This window comes from Podarcis cretensis (genome assembly GCF_951804945.1).
Source record: "Podarcis cretensis genome assembly, chromosome: 1".
Classification (NCBI taxonomy): Eukaryota; Metazoa; Chordata; class Lepidosauria; order Squamata; family Lacertidae; genus Podarcis; species Podarcis cretensis.
In genome coordinates this window covers 126,825,157-126,845,021 of record NC_137170.1, presented here as the reverse complement: position 1 = coordinate 126,845,021, position 19,865 = coordinate 126,825,157, and the positions used below count along the sequence as shown (strand labels likewise).

The 19,865-nt window shown below is 43.9% G+C and overlaps 1 protein-coding gene across 5 annotated transcripts in view; it reads left to right on the top strand.

The window, feature by feature from the left end:
- MYO1B (myosin IB) overlaps nt 1–19,865 on the top strand; it is a 162,522-nt gene that overhangs the window by 72,997 nt on the left and 69,660 nt on the right. For all 5 annotated transcript variants that reach the window (XM_079976602.1, XM_079976601.1, XM_079976604.1 and 2 more), the window contains 3 exons: nt 13,493–13,587; nt 14,455–14,559; nt 18,372–18,418. In XM_079976602.1, the coding sequence (XP_079832728.1) occupies nt 13,493–13,587; nt 14,455–14,559; nt 18,372–18,418 (247 nt within the window). The remainder of the gene's footprint in view (nt 1–13,492; nt 13,588–14,454; nt 14,560–18,371; nt 18,419–19,865) is intronic.

Here is a 19,865-nt window from a genome sequence, read left to right as displayed (position 1 = left end):
ATGGATTTCAGAAAACTGTAAAGCGTCAGACCCGTCACCCAACTCCAAAAGTGGTAAGGGAGTCAGAAGTCAACATTGCTTAGTTTAAGTTGTTATTCTAAATAGGAAGTGTAAAGATGTGCCCTGTGTAAATGAAAGAGATGTAAACTAAAGTATTTGGCACGAGTGCTGATGGTTCTCTCTTATATTCCCTTTGTTCCTAGAAAATATGACCATTAGTTGTAGAGGCCCCCAGTTGCAATTAACAGCAGCTGCCTGTCCCTTTCATTGAAAATGTGTCATTTATATTTAAGGCTTTATTTTTCCCCTGCCTGCTTCAATTTACAGCATACAAATGGCATCCATCTGCTGCCCTAAGTGCCTTTGGCCATTATTCAAAGTAACAATAAGGGTGGCAGCAATAAGTCCTTAGAAACAGCTATTTTGCTGAAAAGCTGATAGCTTGAACCTCACCCACTAAGCAAATCCTTAATAAATAGGCTAGCCTATCTTGCTTGAATTTGGGATTTTTGTTTTAACTATCTTTGGTCTGGGAAGCTTTGGATTTATAAAAGGGAACAAAAGTTTCTAGCTATTAAGATACACATAATTATATTCAACGCGTACAAGATGGAACCAAAAGTTTTTGATAACTTAAATGTTAAAGACAGAATTGAATGGTGGCTTTGGCTTAGAGCAGTGGCTCCTAATAAGCCAAGTAGTGCAGACCCCCTGTTTTTCCAAAAGCCAAACCATGGACCCCTTGCTTTTGAAAATGTTGAAATCTCTGTGGTAGTTTTTCTTATGTGACTAGTACCACTGTAGCTCCAACATGTCCCAGCTCAAACTGGGGATGCATGTCTTCCGGGGCAAGCTCTAACACGAGTCACATGACCCACACGAGAGCACAGCCCCCCCCCAACAGTTGATGGGTATGTGCCATAGATTTGTTCATGCAGGTTGAGGACTTTATTATCCGTATACTAACATAGCAATCCTAACATAAGGAAAAGATAAAAGCACCCCTGACCGTTAGGTCCAGTCGTGGATGACTCCGGGGTTGCGGTGCTCATCTCACTTTATTGGCCGAGGGAGCAGGCGTACAGCTTCTGGGTCATGTGGCCAGCATGACCAAGTCGCTTCTGGCGAACCAGAGCAGCACACGGAAACACCGTTTACCTTCCCACCAGAGTGGTACCTATTTATCTACTTGTACTTTAACATGCTTTTGAACTGCTAGGTTGGCAGGAGCTGGGACCGAGCAATGGGAGCTCACCCCATTGCGGGGATTCGAACTGCCAACCTTCTGATCGGCAAGCCTAGGCTCTGTGGTTTAACCCACAGTGCCAGCCACGTCCCTAACATAGTTTCATCCTTATTTCAGACATTTAGCTAGTGATCTCTCTCTCTCATGCACACCCACTCACCCACCCCAGTATTGGAGTGGAAGCTCAAATAAAACCTGCTTTAGCATTTTTAGGTTTCTGAATTCTAGGTGATGTTGTAGAAATGTATTATATTAAAGCAATGTGTATGTGTATACAGTGGTACCTCGGGTTAAGTACTTAATTCGTTCCGGAGGTCTGTTTTTAACTTGAAACTGTTCTTAACCTGAAGCACCACTTTAGCTAATGGGGCCTCCTGCTGCCACCATGCCGCCGCAGCATTATTTCTGTTCTCATCCTGAAGCAAAGTACTTAACCCAAGGTACTATTTCTGGGTTAGTGGAGTCTGTAACCTGAAGCGTATGTAACCTGAAGCGTATGTAACCCAAGGTACCATTGTACTTTCTTTCTTTCTTTTAGATGCACTATGATTTTCACTTTTCAATATTAAGAACTTCAACTTTTTTCTCCCCACTTTTATTTTTAATCTTGATGATATTTTCTTGTGCGAGTTCAAGGTTGTAAACTGAATGGCTAAACTCACACCTGGTAGCACATCGGTTAGTTGAAGTTGTGTATAGAGAAGCAGTTATTTTAAAAAGTTCTCTCACTTCCCCCCTCCCATTAAGCATGCATCTAACTACAGTGAACCTTACTTTAGCAAGAATATGTGCAGAATAACGACCCCCCCCAGAAAAGAACAAAACATATTTCCCATTACAATTATGTTTAAAATGATACCCTTGGGATATGAGAAAGGGTCTCTCTCAAAATAAATTGCCATTGATTATTCAGAAAAAGAAGCATGCAAGTCAGGGAAATGGTAAAGAGGTTCCATTCCGCTTATATCTCTCCCTGCTGCCCCCCCCCCCCCGCCAACTGTAGGTGTAAACAGAATCGCAAAATTGAATTATTTCCCCAAACGAAGTGAAATATTACATTGAGAGTAGTTATAATAAACGGCAGTCCTCAATATCAACTAAAAAGAGAGAGAGAACAAATTTATTGTCCCTTTTCTGCTTTAAAAATATATTGATCAAGTTAGTAAGTTTTCCTTAATGTACTAAAAGTGTGACTTCAACTTTAGGGTTTGTGTAAATCTTAATTCTCAGTATCGTGCACCATGCCCTTTCCCTCTTCTTGTACAATTACTCTCCCCCACTCCCCGTCGCCTTTATAAAAACCACACACCATGAAATCTACTCTATCACATTTTTTCAAAAAAGAAAAAAAAGAAAAAAAGATAAAATGGTAAAAGGAACGTTTCAGGCAATTGAGCATGTGGCTCAAAAATGTAAAAGTGGCGTACTTAAAACTGCGTATGCGCAAATGAGAAAAATATGCACAGCCATTTGTGAGTCTTATTAGTGGGATAGGATGAAAGGGAAAATGAGTGGAAATGACTGGTTTCCCCCCCCCCCTTCCCCCTTGGAGCATTAAGAGTTGGTGCTTGCAAGGCAAATGGAAGCAGTGTGCCTTAATGTGAGGTTTGAAAAGAGCTATGAGTCAATTAGACTCGGAGGCATTGAGGGTATTCCAGATGATGGGGACATTGTATGAGAAGGATGTGCCACCTGCTGTGAGTAAGCAGCAGGGACAGACTGCGCTGTTGTTTGCTTACGGTGGGGGGGCAGTGTTTCGGGGGGGGGCAAGAAGGGTTGTGTTTGTAGTGTTTGTTCTGGCCCCAGAAAATTGACTGGGTATCGTCTCGCTGACGCAGGTGGCGCTGTGGGTAAAAGCCTCAGCGCCTAGGGCTTACCGATCGAAAGGTCGGCGGTTCGAATCCCTGCGGCGGGGTGCGCTCCCGCTGCTCGGTCCCAGCGCCTGCCAACCTAGCAGTTTGAAAGCTCCTCCGGGTGCAAGTAGATAAATAGGGACCGCTTACCAGCGGGAAGGTAAACGGCGTTTCCGTGTGCGGCTCTGGCTCGCCAGAGCAGCGATGTCACGCTGGCCACGTGACCCGGAAGTGTCTCCGGACAGCGCTGGCCCCTGGCCTCTTAAGTGAGATGGGCGCACAACCCCAGAGTCTGTCAAGACTGGCCCGTACGGGCAGGGGTACCTTTACCTTTACCTTTATCGTCTCGCTGAAATGAGAGATTTCAGGACAAAAATGGAAAGTTCAAAGGGAAGCATGTACCGCTCTCAAGAGCATCTCATCATAACACGTGCTTCTCTTGTCCGAAAAAGTTCTCTCTCTCTCTTTTTTGTTGCGTGTGGAGGTCCCCAAGTCACCCCTCGAAATAATTCACAATTCACACGTAATTTTAGTTTAAGGTTTTTGGCACTATTTTGGCCACAACTTTATTAAAATACAAAATCTGTGAGTGGTTGCTTAGGCATTGTTTATGACTATCTGTCCCCCCGCCTGGGACAGAACTGACTATCCGAACTCCCTCGGAAGCCAGTGAAGGGAAAGACAATGTTGGGGATCAGTTGTGCTGAGCGACAGTCCCTCACCGCTCACCCAACCAGCTCCCCAAGGCTTGCCGGCCCTGGTCCCATTTCAGGGATTGGACGAAATCGTGGCAAGCCCCTGGATTCCTTTAACAGAATTCCCTATCAGAATTCCCTATCAGCCTATCCTGACCCCTCCACCACCAATTTTTATAACCAATGCCTAACCGCAACCTTACAAGTTGTGACGAATTGCTAAGTAGTAGGCAAAAACCAGATAGCACCAGCCAATCAGCCAAATGGCAAAATTCCTACAGTGGTGCCCCGCAAGACGAACGCCTCGCAAGACGGAAAACCCGCTAGACGAAAGGGTTTTCCGTTTTGGAGGCGCTTCGCAAAACGAATTTCCCTATGGGCTTGCTTTGCAAGACGAAAATGTCTTGCGAGTTCCTGCGGGTTTTTCCCCCTCCCCCCCTTTTCCTAAGCCGCTAAGCCGCTTATCAGCTGATCCGCTGATAAGCCGCTTAACAGCTGATTGCTAAAAGCCGCTAAACCGCTAATAGCGCTAATCCGCTAAGCTGTCAATGGGCTTGCTTCGCAAGATGAAAAAACCGCTATACGAAGAGCCTCACGGAACGGATTAATTTCGTCTTGCGAGGCACCGCTGTACTAGGCCCCTGCCCCAAGGCAGACGACCCCATGACAGGCATAGCAAGGTCAACTGGAACACAGGGCGGGCGGGCGGGCGGCTGATCCGATGCTCACTGCGAAAGAGAAAGCAGAAGTAGTGAGCCCCAATATGTAAAGCCTATGGTCCCACCCACACAGTTTGCTACATGCAATTTGCCCCAGCAACCTGGTCAGCCAATCATTGTGTCAGGCACTAACCATTAACCTGCCTGGCAACAGAGGGCTGGCCTGGTGGCCTCCACCGCAACCCGTGCTCTCATTTTAGGGAGAACATGCTTTGCGTGATAGTCTTCAGGAATGACCCCTGGCGCCTTGTCCTTGGGGCCCATGTTAAAACATTTGGCTTGGTTTTGCTTGGACTAAAAACCAAGACATCACTGCCTGCCCTGTGGCACAACGGGTCAGTGTCTCTGGCTGTTAACCAGAAGGTTGCAGGTTCGAGCCCACCCAGGGACTGTGGGCAGGATTATTGCATTGCAGGGGGTTGGACTAGATGATCCTTGGGACCCCCTCCAACTCCACAATTCTATGAGCCTATACCAGGCATAGACCAACTCTGGCCCTCCAGATGTTTGGGACTAGTCCCAAACATCTGGAGGGCCAGAGTTTGCCTATGCCTGTTCTATACCCTGTCTTTCTGTAATAGAAGCTGACTTGAGAGCATATTCTGTAGCCTGGCCATAAGTCTATGGAGAAAGGGGTGCCTGTTTCACAGAGGCTGGATTCTCCCATAATCCAGGCCTAAGCAATTGTGAGATTCTGTTTTAAAACATTGATCTCTTTTTAGTGCCTAAGGGGTATGAACATTAAGAATATTACATGTTAACATGGGTAGAGTTTATTTGCTCCTGAGGCTTTTGAGTAGGGCAGGATTAGAAAGTGGATTAAAGACTCGTTTTGAATATGATTCTTCGCTGAAACAGTGGTGTTTTTGAGAAGGTGGGCCAGAATTATGCAGGAAAAGTCAATGGGGAGAGAGGCATATTTCATAGCATTTGAAAAATCTGTCTTTGCCAACCCAGTGCCCTCCTGATGTTTTGGACTATGACCATTGCATGTGTTTTATTCTACTGTCCATTTAATGCAAAAAATTCAGGACAGATATTTCAACCCCATACTGAAAGAAAGGTTGAATTGTGACGACTCCTACAGGGCTTGCTTCTTATTCAATAGCTGTAGGCATGATATCATGGACTTGAGAGGCACTTTGAAACTTATAGTTCTATCTTAAAGTATCTCCTTTTTTTTTTTTTTGAACAGATGCCAGTTTTATACTTTGACCCACATATTTTTGTGTTCTCTCTATGCCGAAAAGGTGATTGATTGAATCCCATCAGCATTGATGAGCAGAGCAGTGCTGGTTTGGGAGTTGCGATTCAAAGCACCTCGAGTGCATCAGCTTGCGGAAGGCTGCTTTCTATAGCATGGAGACTTGAACTTACGAATCCCTCTTAAATTTACCCTGATGCCTTATCGGTTTTAAGAATGGTGATGGTGACCCATGTACCTACGGGATTGCCTCTCCTGGTATGCCCCACGGAGGACCTTAAGGTCCACAAATGACACCGTTTTGGAGGTCCCAAGTCGCAAGGTGGTTAGATTGGTCTTAGCTAGGGCCAGGGCCTTTTCAGTACTGGCCTCGACATGGTGGAACGCTCTGTCACAAGAGACCAGGGCCCTGAGGGACTTGACATCTTTCCGCAGGGCCTGCAAGACAGAGCTGTTACGCTTGGCCTTTGGTTTGGACTCAGTCTGACCCTTCTGTTTCCCTCCCCTTATGGTTTTGATCTATGGGCTATTATTAAAATGAGGCTGCTTTTTAAATTGTATTTTAACTTGTATTTTAAATTGGTTTCTCTCCCCCCCCATTATGTTTTTATTGTAACTTTACTGGTGTTAGCTGCCCTGAGCCCGGCTTTGGCCAGGGAGGGCGGGGTATAAATAAATATAATAATAATAATAATAATAATAATAATAATAATAATAATAGAAGAGGTGGCAAATGAGCACTGGGTGGTACATGACCCCAGTCAAGCTTGCGAAGATTTATCATCTGCCCAATAATAAATGCTGGAAATGTAATGAGACTGAAGGTACCTTCTTTCACCTTTGGTGGACCTGCCCAAAGATTAAAGCCTTTTGGGAAATGATCTATAATGAAATTAAGAAGGTACTTAAATGTACCTTTCACAAGAAACCAGAGGCATTTCTCTTGGGCATGGTCGGCCAACTGGTGTCAAGGAAGGATAGGACTTTTTTTATGTACGCCACTATAGCAGCAAGGATCCTTCTAGCAAAGTATTGGAAGACACAAGAACTTCCCACACTGGAAGAATGGCAGACGAAAGTGATTGACTTTATGGGACTGGCGGAGATGACTGGCAGAATCTGTGACCAGGGGAGAGAGACGGTGGAGGAAGACTGGAAGAAGTTCAAAGCTTATCTTAAGAACTGTTACAATATTGATGAGTGCTAAAATGTCAAGGGAAAGGAAGATACAGAATTGCAGCGGAAATTGTTTGTTGAAATAAGATGAAATCGAGAAAGATAATAAGATAATAAGTTTTAATTAATTGGAGTAAAGGGTTGCTGAAAAACTGTAAAATAAGGATTCAAAAAGGGGAAGGTATGGGGAAGTCTGAGAAAGAAGGCTTATGAAAATGAGGTTATGAAATCATATCTGTGTGTTTGTTTTTGTTTGTCGATGTATGTTGTTTTGTCTTAAAATTGGAAAATTAATAAAAATTATACAAAAAAACAAAAACAAATGAGCACTGGGGTGGGGTGGGGGAGTAATAAAATACAAATTTTGCAAAGAAAATGTAGCCGCTCAGTATGGAGTAACTTAAATAGGTACCCCACGTCATCCTGAAGAACATTTGGTGGGGGGGCAGGGTTCCCCCCCCTTCATGTGGTAGTAGACTAATATGGTTTCCTTTTACATGAATACTTCACAACAAGCCCTTATTTCATTTTTTTAAAGGGCAGTGAATAGCCCTGCTGATTTGGTTCAGTAATTACATGACTGCTCAGAAAACTGGATTGGTAATTGAGGTTTGCAGCTATGGATGTTAGCAGTATGAAGGGCTGGGCACTGATATGGGTCAGGACTTCATGGCTGCCGTGAGAGTCGTGGGGCTGCCCCCAACGCATCATCAACCCTACACATGTAAGCAGGAGAAGGGTGAGTTAAGAACGCTTCACTGGGGCTTCTTATAACTTCCTGGTGAAGCAGTGTGAATTTAGTCAATTTAGGAAGAGTTTGCAGCTTTAAAAGAAACAAAAGTTCTAGCTTACAAAATAAAGAGCTAGCTTACAAAAGAAAACCTATTAGAACAAAATCCAGAAACATTCTTTCTCCCTCTTACTTTTTTCTGGATCGTCCTCCAGAGTCCTTTTCTATGCATAAGATGTTAACTTCTAATTTGACACTCAGAACTATAAGGCTTCCTGTGCAGACTACCAGCAAGAATGAATTTTATTCTACAAGCAAGGTAGCGTTTAAATGCACCTGCTCTCAGCTTGTGCTTGGCACTCGTTTGGATTGCCTAAGGTGACCTGGGGACAAGGATTGCTAGCAGCTGGTGTTGATGTTATGCCTGTTAGTGGTGGCAGACTAGATGAGTTTTGTCACCCTACAACTTTGACCCTCTTTTGCAGAGTTGGTTAGGAGTCTACGTACTCCCACAGGTTTACCTGTTAAAAACAGCTGTCTAGAATTTTAGCCTTTCTGCAAAGTCAATTTTTTTTGCCACATCTCTCCTCTTCCACCATTTGAGCAGTACCTTTTCTTAGACACACTCTCACATTACCTTGCAAGGTTTTTACTGCTGCCAGGTGGAGCAGGCTGCAAGTTTAAGCATGCAGATGAAGCGACACATTTTTTGTATCTTTGATATGGTTAACATAATCATGAAGGTAATGGAAGAATTAGGCCTTTATCCGCTCAATTATAACTCCATTTAGCTTGACGAAAATACTTGGTGCATTTTTTGTGTGTGGCTGAAAACAACACCACAGTGATTAAATTGTCACGCAATAAATAGTAAAAATTACTCTGCCTCTCCCAAGGGACCTGAGGTGCATAGAAAATTGATTTCAAATAACTTCGTTTATGGCTTACAGCGTGTCCTATGCATTTCAGTGGGATAAAGAGATTAAAATAGTACTACTACTTGTTAGTCACCTGACAATAGCAAAATGTACAAAATATTAAGCAGACTCTTCCCAAATGAATGCTTAAAATGGGGCGCGAAGTGGCATAAAGGCTCTCCCTAGGTGGAAGACCTGGTCTGAACAAAGACATTGGATTCTTATCTCATTATACATGACAAAGCCATTTTTCACCTTCTCACCCCTTGCTTTTTCCTGTAAGACCTATTGCAGTCGTTAAGAGTCGTCAACAGGCTCATCACAGCTATCTGCCAATCACCCAATCCCACCACCCTTCTGAGTAATACCCCTCCCCACCTTCTCACTATATAGAAGGGTCTGGTGACTTCTGTTTCAGTGTATCTGAAGAAGTGTGCATGTACACGAAAGCTCATACCAAGAACTAACTTAGTTGGTCTTTAAGGTGCTACTGGAAGGAATTTTTTTATTTTGTTTTGACTATGGCAGACCAACACACCTACATATCTGTACCTAGGTGGAAAGGTTGTGTTGCAGTAGTGTTTGAAATTAGCCACGCACCAGGCGCATTTTGCCCCTGGTTATTGACAACTTGCGACCAAGTAAAGATGCCTGGGTAACAGGATGGTGTCTGACATTTCCACCATCTGGAGATGCATGCCTGGGGATCTTTGTTTTCACCCACTAATACCACATCCTGTAGAATTCTAACGGTTATATTGTATTTGCACAATCGGAATGAATTTCAGGAACCAAATGCTGCTTCTTAGCAGCCTGAGCAGGAGCAGTGAACAACGCTATAGTTAATTGCTGTAGCTTGTCTTCGCTTACTCCACCCAACTGCCCAGCTCACAGTGGTGGAGAATATTCCTATATTATCAATGGTCCATGTCACTATTAAGAAAAAGAGGTCAGAATAGGCCGGTTCTCAAAGTTCTTAACCTAGCTCAAGGTTATCAGCTGAACTTGTTGTTGTTTAGTCGTTTAGTCGTGTCTGACTCTTCTTGACCCCATGGACCAGAGCACGCCAGGCACTCCTGTCTTCCACTGCCTCCCGCAGTTTGGTCAGACTCATGTTTGTAGCTTCGAGAACACTGTCCAACCATCTCGTCCTCTGTCGTCCCCATCTCCTTGTGCCCTCCATCTTTCCCAACATCAGGGTCTTTTCCAGGGAGTCTTCTCTTCTCATGAGGTGGCCAAAGTGTTGGAGCCTCAGCTTCAGGATCTGTCCTTCCAGTGAGCACTCGGGGCTGATTTCCTTCAGAATGGAGAGGTTTGATCTTCTTGCAGTCCATGGGACTCTCAAGAGTCTCCTCCAGCACCATAATTCAAAAGCATCAATTCTTTGGCGATCAGCCTTCTTTATGGTCCAGCTCTCACTTCCATACATCACTACTGGGAAAACCATAGCTTTAACTATACGGACCTTTGTTGGCAAGGAACTAGCCAGGTGCTTAACTGAGAATCAATCACTGCCAGTCCATCGTTTGAAAAACATGACTTTAGAGCCGTCTTGCTCCAAAATGGCAACTAGACTGTAAGCTTGGCGACTGTAAGCTTGGTTTAAAGAGCCATTTGGCGCCTAGCTTACATACCTGAGTTTCTGACATTGCGCTGCAGTCAGCATGCACCTAAGAAACTAACATTCATTGGTATGACTTTAAACAACTGAATCAGAGGTTTAAGATGGTGTGCAATTCATGGGAGTTCAGCAGCAAGATTAATACAATTGGTCTGCAGAGAACATATGGAATTTTTTCAATTCTTTTCTTTATTAATTTCCTTCTTTTTTCTTTTTCTCTCTCCCCCCCCCTTTCTTCCCTCCTCCACCCCTTTCTCTCCCTTTCCTCCTCCTTTGGTTCTTTTCCTCTTTTCACTTTCTTCTTTGGTCTCCTTCTTTCTGATCTGCTAAGAAAGAGATAAAGTTAAACATGAAAAGTTGACTAACTCGAAGTGATGTTTTGTAGTTTGTTAACTATTGTTAAAGATGGTCAGCTGTAATGAATTGATGTTTTAGTTATTGTTGATTTATTGTTATTGTCGAATCTTAAATAAAATTTATATTTTAAAAAAAGCACTTAAAAGAACACATGGAAATTCTTTTTATAGTCTGGCTGTGATATCGGCAGAAACTGGCAACCGAAAACAGTGTTGGTAAGGGCCAAAGAGATATGAGCAGTGCAGATTATTGGATACTTTGAAAGGGAATAGGGCGTTTTAATTCTTTACATCAGCAAGAGTCACAGAAGTATGCTCTGGATAAAGTGTGGATAATATTTACTTGGGCTGGTTGTTCCTTAAAGTGTTCCATTGATTGAATGTCTTAATTCACGTTTATGGTGTCTGCAAGCGGATTTGACACTGAGCAGCATTCATAGCTGTCAAGCGTCCCTTATTTAGCGGGACAGTCCCTTATCCCAGCGCTGTGTCCCGCTGCTGTCCCTTATTGATGGTGTCCCTTAAATTTCCTGGGTTTCAAAGGAAGCAGCTCCTCTCCCTCCCTCCCTGCCGGCCAGGGAGGAGGGAGGCTCCAACTGCGTTGCTTGGCTGCGTTGCTCACCCAATAAGGAGTCTAAGAACAACTGGGGGGGTGGAGCTTGCATGCCTTGTGCCGATCAAATCGGCCGCGTTGCCTGGGGACTCGCCTTTGCTCAGCGCTTCCCAGCGGAGAGGTGACGGGGTTTTTCCTTGCTGCATCCCCTTTGCCGGGTTGCTGCGCTGTGGGAACCACCACTTGAGGCTTCGTTTGGCTGCTGGTTGACTAAAATCCCTTATTTTGGCTACTGACCCCTTATTTTCGAGGCTGCTGGTCCCTTATTTTCAAATCTGTAAGTTGACAGCTATGAGCAGCATGGTATCATGCAGGAAAATCAAGACCGGCAGTCTTGGTCATGTTGAGCCTGCCTGAGTCATGGTTGAAGCTGCACAAGCCTCCTAATTGCTGAATCAGCAAGTTGGTTGCAGAGGCTTATGGGTATGAACTCAATGCTTATTGTGGTCAGTTTAAAAATGGCTATTGGTGGAGAAAGCCTTAGTTTTGTATCCAAGGAGTTTCCCCAAATAAATGACGATACTCAAAAGCACCAACTTACTGGGTTTTCGTGAGCTAGGCCAGTGGTTTTTGGTCGCTGGTATTTCAGTGAACTATAAAAGGTTGCTGACGGTGAAAGAAATGTAGTTTATTAAGTTTTTCTAAATGTGATTTCCAGATACTCTTTTCTGAAAAGCATCTAGCTTGAAGACTGGGGAAAAGACAGCCACATTTTTACAAGCAGTATATGTACTTTTCACTCAACTTGCAATTGTTTAAAAGTTTTGCATTTTTAAAATTTAATTTTCTCATTTAATACTTTTAGTTTTGTGTTTTCCATTTTTTCATTACTATGAATGGTAAGAACGTTGCAAAAAATAAAGTTGTGCAAATAACTGTTCTTTTGTTGCTTTTCATATAATTGTAAGAACAGCACCATTGCCTCAGTTTAAATTTGAAAAACCTTTACAGCCTCATCTTTGTAAAGGCTTGTTCACCTGTTTTTAATTTTAAAATTTGATATTGGTGTTCTGTGTACATGGTTGCAATTTGGACTAGATATTCAATTAAATAAAAAACTGGATTTGTGGATCCTTCCTGCGTGTTAGAGAATATCTATGTCACAGTAACACTTCTTAAATTCCCTTCCCCTCTCATATAAAGGCATTGGTGTCAGGATGTGTCCCCAAAATGTTGGGGAGTTGCAAACACCAAATGATTGCCCTGATGTCAGGCAATTATTTGGTGTTTGCCACTGTCCATCATCTGAAAATAAAGCCTCCTATTTAAAAGATAATATACACTGCTTGACACTTCTTGTGTTCTAGAGCCATGTGTTTTGATAATCGTGTGGATATCTCTGGAAACAGTCTCTAAGTGATGGGTTCCTTGAACTGTCATCATAGTATATAATGGCTCAGCTTGCATGTAATGTAATGAAAAGCCAAACCATGGTTTAGTGGAAGCAGTGAGTTCCTGGAGAAAAGACTGCAATTGCTGCGTTCCTTCTCAGTCCTGGTTTGGCTGTCTGAACCCAGGCTTATAACTTGCCTAGCTCCAGACATACCATGAGCTATAACCAAGGTTTGCTCTTGGCTTACCACTCATAGTTTATCTGGGGCAGGCAAAACACAACCCTGCATTTGGATAACATGTTAAGCCAAACCACAGTTTAGCCATGGGCAGTGTGGCAGCAGCTGGACCAGAGGAATAGCACAACAGCCACAGTCTCCACACACTCAGGTGTTCCCCCTAAACCATGGTTTGGCTTAGCGTTAGTGCAAACTGGGACAGTGTCTGCCACCATGTTATTCCAGCAACTGAACCGATCACTGTAAGCCCTGTTTTGAGGCAGCAGGTAGTGGCATGAAAGGTCTCTCTGCCAGAATATGCCATGGTTGCTGCTTCACTTCATGGATGAGACCCAGGGGGGGCAGGGAAGAAGACTATTAGTTGGCATGTCTCGTGTCTATCCTGTCTACCGTGTCTTTATGCCCAAACATTAAAAACATCTTAAAAAGAGGCTTGCTACTTTCACCCAGTTCTGCATTGTATAAATGAATTGCTTTGGCTGTAGATAGGAGTATAGCCTGCACAAACCTCCCATCAGACATTGTGTATAGTCAGCAGATTTGCAGAAGACCAAACTACACAGTGGCACTGATTTGTAATGTCTATCATCTGATCTGCTTTATCAGCCTACTGCAGAGAAATTCTTGTGTTCAAGACTTGAATAGGAATTGTTTTTCCTGCCTCCTGAATGCTGATGGATCTGACCTAGATAGAAATGTTTCACAGTTCACCGAAGTGACTGAAGGCTGTGATGTGTGTATTAAACATGGGGCTTACCTGTCTCCTCAATTTATCGTGTTCTCTTTCCTAGCTTTGCCCTGTCAGATGAGGCATATCGATCTCTGAGAGACCAGGATAAAGACCAGTGCATACTTATAACTGGAGAGAGTGGAGCTGGAAAAACAGGTAATGCGTGATTTCCTCAGAGTAAAGTGGAGCCAGGGCTGACCTTTGAACTTTTAATTCACTCTGGGATATTAGCATGGGTGCCCTGTTCTTGATCCGAATCCTAGAACTGTGTGTGTCTGGTCTAGTTGTGTTGAAAACTACCGTATTTTTTGCTCTATATGACGCACCAGACCATAAGATGCACCTAGTTTTTGGAGGAGGAAAACAGGAAAAAAATATCCTGAATCTCAGAAGCCAGAACAACAAGAGGGATCGCTGTGCAGTGAAAGCAGCAATCCCTCTTGCTGTTCTGGCTTCTGGGATAGCTGCGCAGCCTGCATTCGCTCCATAAGACGCACACACATTTTACTTTTTAGAAGGGAAAAAGTGAGTCTCATAGAGCAAAAAATACAGTATTTCATGCCCGCTTCCATTTGAAGAACCGCTTAGTCTCTGTGGATCATCTCCTCCATATTACATACCCTCCAGCATTTTGAGAGGGAAATTCGGGGCACCCCCATCCATCTCCCTCTCCCTGCCGCCAATTTCTTCCTCGCCCATCTGCTCACCCCTCTCCCCCTTCGCTCCTTCCTCCCTTTGCAGTATTCCTCCTCCGCAGCAACATTCAGGGAGCATCGGGAGATAGTGACTTCTAGACTTTGTTCCGTGTGGGTTTTGCCATGGCATTTCCTTCATTCCTTAGCGCAATTTTGCTAAAAGTGCAATGTGTTGTCAAGCATAAAAGCTGAAAACAATAAGGCTTGAAACCTGAATAATGCATTATTTCTGCGTGGTTCATTCGGGGATTTCTCCTCCAAGTTATGATTTTGGATAGGATCTTTTTCAGCTTAGAAAGCAATGTTTGTTTGTCTGTTTAACCTTTAGAGGCCAGCAAACTTGTCATGTCCTATGTGGCGGCTGTTTGTGGCAAAGGAGCCGAAGTTAATCAAGTGAAAGAACAGCTTTTGCAGTCCAATCCAGTCCTTGAAGGTAAGGAAGTAGTAACTAATACTGGTGTACGTACTTCACTTGTAGTAACACAGTTGCTGAATACACAGTTGAAAGCTCTAAACAGCAGTTATTGGGTTTAAGTTATTCAACCAGCTTGGCTCCCCTTTATTACATGCACAGCCCAAAATGACAAAAACAATAACAGGGATCCACCAACAGCATATAGATCAATATGGCCAACTTGACCCAACAGCCCTTCTCCCCTCCCACACATCCAAACAAATCTCACTAAAGTTAATCAAAGGCAATCAAACACGCCCTGCCCCACCCAACCTTCTCTCACTGCTATTGTAAACCAAGGGACACCGGTGGCGCTGTGGTCTAAACCACTGAGCCTCTTGGGCTTACCAATTGGAAGGTCGGTGGTTCAAATCCCTGCAACGGAGTGACCTCCCGTTGCTCTGTCCCAGCTCCTGTCAAACTAGCAGTTCAAAAACACACCAGTGCAAGTAGATAAATAGGTACTGCTGTGGCGGGAAGGTAAATGGTGTTTCCGTGCGCTCTGGTTTCTGTTATGGTGTTCTGTTGCGCCAGAAGCGGTTTAGTCATGCTAGCCACATGACCCGGAAAGCTGTCTGTGGACAAACGCCAGCTCCCTTGGCGTGAAATCGAGATGAGCACCCCAACTCCATAGTTGCCTTTGACTGGACTTCACCGTCCAGGCGTCCTTTACCTTTACCTACCTCTTAATGTAAACCAACAAATGAATAGAAAGAGAACCTGCCCAAGTGATGCTGATACAAAAACCTCACACATATACCAATTTTGCAAAAAGGAAAAATAATATGTAAGTTGACTACCCAACTTCTCCCCACCACGTTCTCCCCTAAGCTCTCTTTCCCTTCAACCCAATGCTAGATACAACCTTGTCTTACACTGAACATAACTAAGAGACTCTGTGATCTGCAAAGAAAGGAAGAGACATTGCATGTTCTTTTGTAATTCAAGAAATATTTTTTTTTTTTAAAAAAAGGTTATTCAGCCAGCAAACATTTATTATACAGATGCATTTAAATGTAACTGCTCATCTACCTCCTACAAATGAGTTAGTGGTTTTTAGAGGTTTGTTCACACTCTACTCTGACCTGAGCTTGATGTCCCTAGTGGATATTCTTACATCGCCTTAGCTGGTCTTCTCTTGGGGAGAGGAGTAGAAGATTGGCTTATATCCCCTGGTTTCCCCATCCTAGTCAAGAAGCCAAACTCCAGGACTTTAGCTTTTCAAAATTGACTCCACTATTGTGGATTCTGGATCAGAGAGGGGAGTTGCATGTACAACCCCCAGTTGTGCATAGCAAGATGGGAATTGTGGAGATGTGTGTGCAGAGTCCTGCTTCCACACTTGTGGTGTCCCTGGCCCCACTGGTGTTGCATTCCAGCAAAAAAATTCTTCCAAAAGGCTTTGATCTTTTTGCACACCCACCACATGTGGAGCATGGTTCCAAAACAGCAGCGATCAATTTTGGTGGGATTTTTCACACAAATCCATATCATTTTTTCTGTATCTTGTTCTAGATCTCTGCCCTATTTCCACAAATGTTCCTTCATCTTTGAATTCCAAAATGATGCTGTATAGCCAACCTATTAGTCTCTCACTGCCTGTAGATTTTAATAAAGTAAAGGTAAAGGTACCCCTGCCCGTACGGGCCAGTCTTGACAGACTCTGGGGTTGTGCGCCCATCTCACTTAAGAGGCCAGGGGCCAGCGCTGTCCGGAGACACTTCCGGGTCACGTGGCCAGCGTGACATCGCTGCTCTGGCCAGAGCCAGAGCCAGAGCCGCACACGGAAACGCCGTTTACCTTCCCGCTGGTAAGCGGTCCCTATTTATCTACTTGCACCCGGAGGTGCTTTCGAACTGCTAGGTTGGCAGGCGCTGGGACCGAGCAGCGGGAGCGCACCCCGCCACAGGGATTCGAACCGCCAACCTTTCGATCGGCAAGCCCTAGGCGCTGAGGCTTTAACCCACAGCGCCACCTGCGTCACGTAGATTTTAATAGTATCCCACATTTATTTTTATCCCATATGGTTTCATACTTCCTATTGCCCTTCTGTTTATAATTTGAGTAGCAATATTAACTTGTACAGTGGTACCTCTGGTTACGTACTTAATTCGTTCCGGAGGACCTTTCTTAACCTGAAACTGTTCTTAACCTGAAGCACCACTTTAGCTAATGGGGCCTCCTGCTGCTGCTGCACCGCCAGAGCACAATTTCTGTTCTCACCCTGAAGCAAAGTTCTTAACCCGAGGTACTATTTCTGGGTTAGCGGAGTCTGTAACCTGAAGCGTATGTAACCTGAAGCATATGTAACCCGAGGTACCACTGTACTCTCTTTATTATGATGTAATGGCTTCAAATGGAAGCTGTTCGCAAACCGTATGTAAATTGCATTGTCTTCTACCTTTGTTTGGAATCACACTTCAAGAATTTCTTAAGATTTTGCCTGTCTAAGTTACCAAGTGATCAAATTCTGCATTCCATCTGGTGTGTATCTGCTGTACATGAATATCAGGAAACAATGAACTTATGGTGAGGCGGAAGAATGTGTCTCCAAACTCTTATAATGGAGCACTTGTGTTTGATTCTGCATTCATTTATAAATGATCCCAGTGTTTAGCCTCATGTTTAATGATATGCTGCCCGGAGACTGGAAATATGATTTATCGCTTGCAAACTTTGCACTGTATAAAGTTTTCAGAACAATTGTTTCAGTTACCCTGAACAACAACAGTGACACATGCTGCCTTTGGGCTTCAGGTCTTTCATCCTGGAAAATCTCAAAATGCAGATTTGCTAAAGCAGAATCAACATTTTTCCACCCACCCAAATGTCCACTTGACTTGAGCATCGGTTATGTATTGATGTATGTATTGATGGCAAAGTACACAAATCCACCATGGTTGTCTATGGAGTTGGTAGGAGATAGGAAGGTCATAATGCAATTTAATCAACAGAGAATAACACGAAGCATTAATTCCACATGGCATAGTGTAGGACCAAAAATAGTGACAAATTGCTTGCTCTGGGACCAGAAGGAGGGACTAAAATAAACAAACCTTTTTTTTTAAAAAAAATGCATGGCCCTATAATTTTCTGAACCAGTGTTGCATTGGGCTGGTGCAGACATAACATCAAACCATGGTTTCATGTTACATGAATGATTGGTGGGGGACCTCATGCTCATACTTTTCTACCTCCCCCACCAGCTGTTCCCTTCGTTCCATGGTTTGAGGAAACTCTGCAAGCCAGGATCAAACTCTGGTTTGCATTGTGATTTCATCACCCCTCATTTTGGATTATCTATCTTTTTGTTAGGGACGCAGGTGGCGCTGTGGGTTAAACCACAGAGCCTAGGACTTGCCGATCAGAAGGTTGGCGGTTCGAATCCCCGCGACAGGGTGAGCTCCCATTGCTCGGTCCCTGCTCCTGCCAACCTAGGAGTTCGAAAGCACTTCAAAGTGCAAGTAGATAAATAGGTACTGCTCTGGCAGGAAGGTAAACGGCGTTTCCGTGCGCTGCTCTGGTTCGCCAGAAGCGGCTTAGTCATGCTGGCCACATGTCCCAGAAGCTGTACACCGGCTCCCTCGGCCAATAAAGCGAGATGAGCGCCGCAACCCCAGAGTCGGCCACGACTGGACCTAATGGTCAGGGGTCCCTTTACCTTTACCTTTTTATCTTTTTATTAGAAGGTAAAGCTGGCAACAACCCCAATAAATGTCTTTGTTTATTCTTGCAGATGGACTTGGCTATTAAAACACATATTTTACTTTTTTCTCCTTCCTTCCTTCCAGCATTTGGAAATGCCAAAACTGTAAGGAATGACAACTCATCGAGATTTGTAAGTATTGATTGATTGATTGATTGATTGATTGATTGATTTATAAACTGCTTTGACCAAAGAGCTCTCCAAGCCGTGTACAGATAGAATTGGAGATAAACACAGCTAAAATCCACAGTCCAACTAAAGCTATTGTATGTATGTAAAACAAAGATAAAATCATTAAAATGTTTTGAAAACAAAGGTTACATGTCTGGGTAGGCTTGCAGAAACAAACAAGTGAAAAGTTTTTAGCAGACATCTAAAACAATATAATTCATAATGTCAATAGGCAAGAGAATTCCAAAGTACAGGTGTATCTATATATCTATGGAAGGCACACAAATTCTATTGGTTGATGGATTCTACCAGAATCATAAAGATGACAATGGAATGTTGAACTAATGTTCCACAATTGTTTCTTTTCTTTTTTATATTCAGAGTTAGCATTTAAAGCCTTGCCCAAGGCCTTTCTGTGCCCAAACTCCCCTTCTGTTTATGGTGTAAGAATGTTGGATCAAGGCATATTCAGATTTGTTTTACTTAAATGCTGTTTGGTAGCTGTATTTTCAGGTAGCTCTTTCTGAAAGCGAGGCAGAAATCGTTTCTGTGGCATTCTAAGAAATGTTTTGAACAGGAGAGTGAAAGCCGTAACCACTTCACCTAACCGTGACCTTGAATCCTAAATGTTGCAGAATGAATTCATGGAAAATGAGGACAATGCTGTCAGGCCTATGCAGAATATTCCAGGATTTGTAATAGAAAGGCTATGGACAACCTTAAGTGGGAAATGTTGCAGGTTAGGTGAAAACCCTGCTTCTCTGCAGCTTTTGAAAATCCTCGGAAAGTTCTTCTGAAATGGTTTGAATTCTTAGCATTGTGGCTTTTCCATAATCTGTTTTTATTTTATACAGGGCTTTACTGCTGTTGTCATTGTAAACAGTAATGCCTGTCACCCTTATGTAAAGTCTCTGCTAAGTAAATAAACTGTAGTAAGGTACAACCACGAGGCTGTCTGATGTGGAAGAAAGTCAGAAGGCAGGGAGAGAAGCTGTGCTGGCAGTATTGCACCTCAGAAGGTTAGGCAGGGGTCAGCAAACCTACCATGCCTTGGGCCGGTGTCTCCAGCACCGATCGTGCGGCGGGCCGGAGGGCGAGGGAGCGCGTGCCCATACGTGTGCGCACACGCTATTTCTGGCGCACTTCGGGATCAGAGGAGCACCGGAAATAGTTGGGTGCATGTGCACAGGCCTCCTCCGACCTGGATGTGCACCAGAAATAATGCTTGCGCATATGCAAATAAAGCTTGCGCATATGCAAATAATGCTTGCGCATGTGCACAAGCTATTTCCGGTGCTCCTCCGACCTGGGTGGGGGCAGTCGCGCAGCGCAGCACCAGTAAGAGAGGGTGGCGGGGGTCACCACGGACCGGATAAATCACCGTATTTTTCGCTCTATAAGATGCACC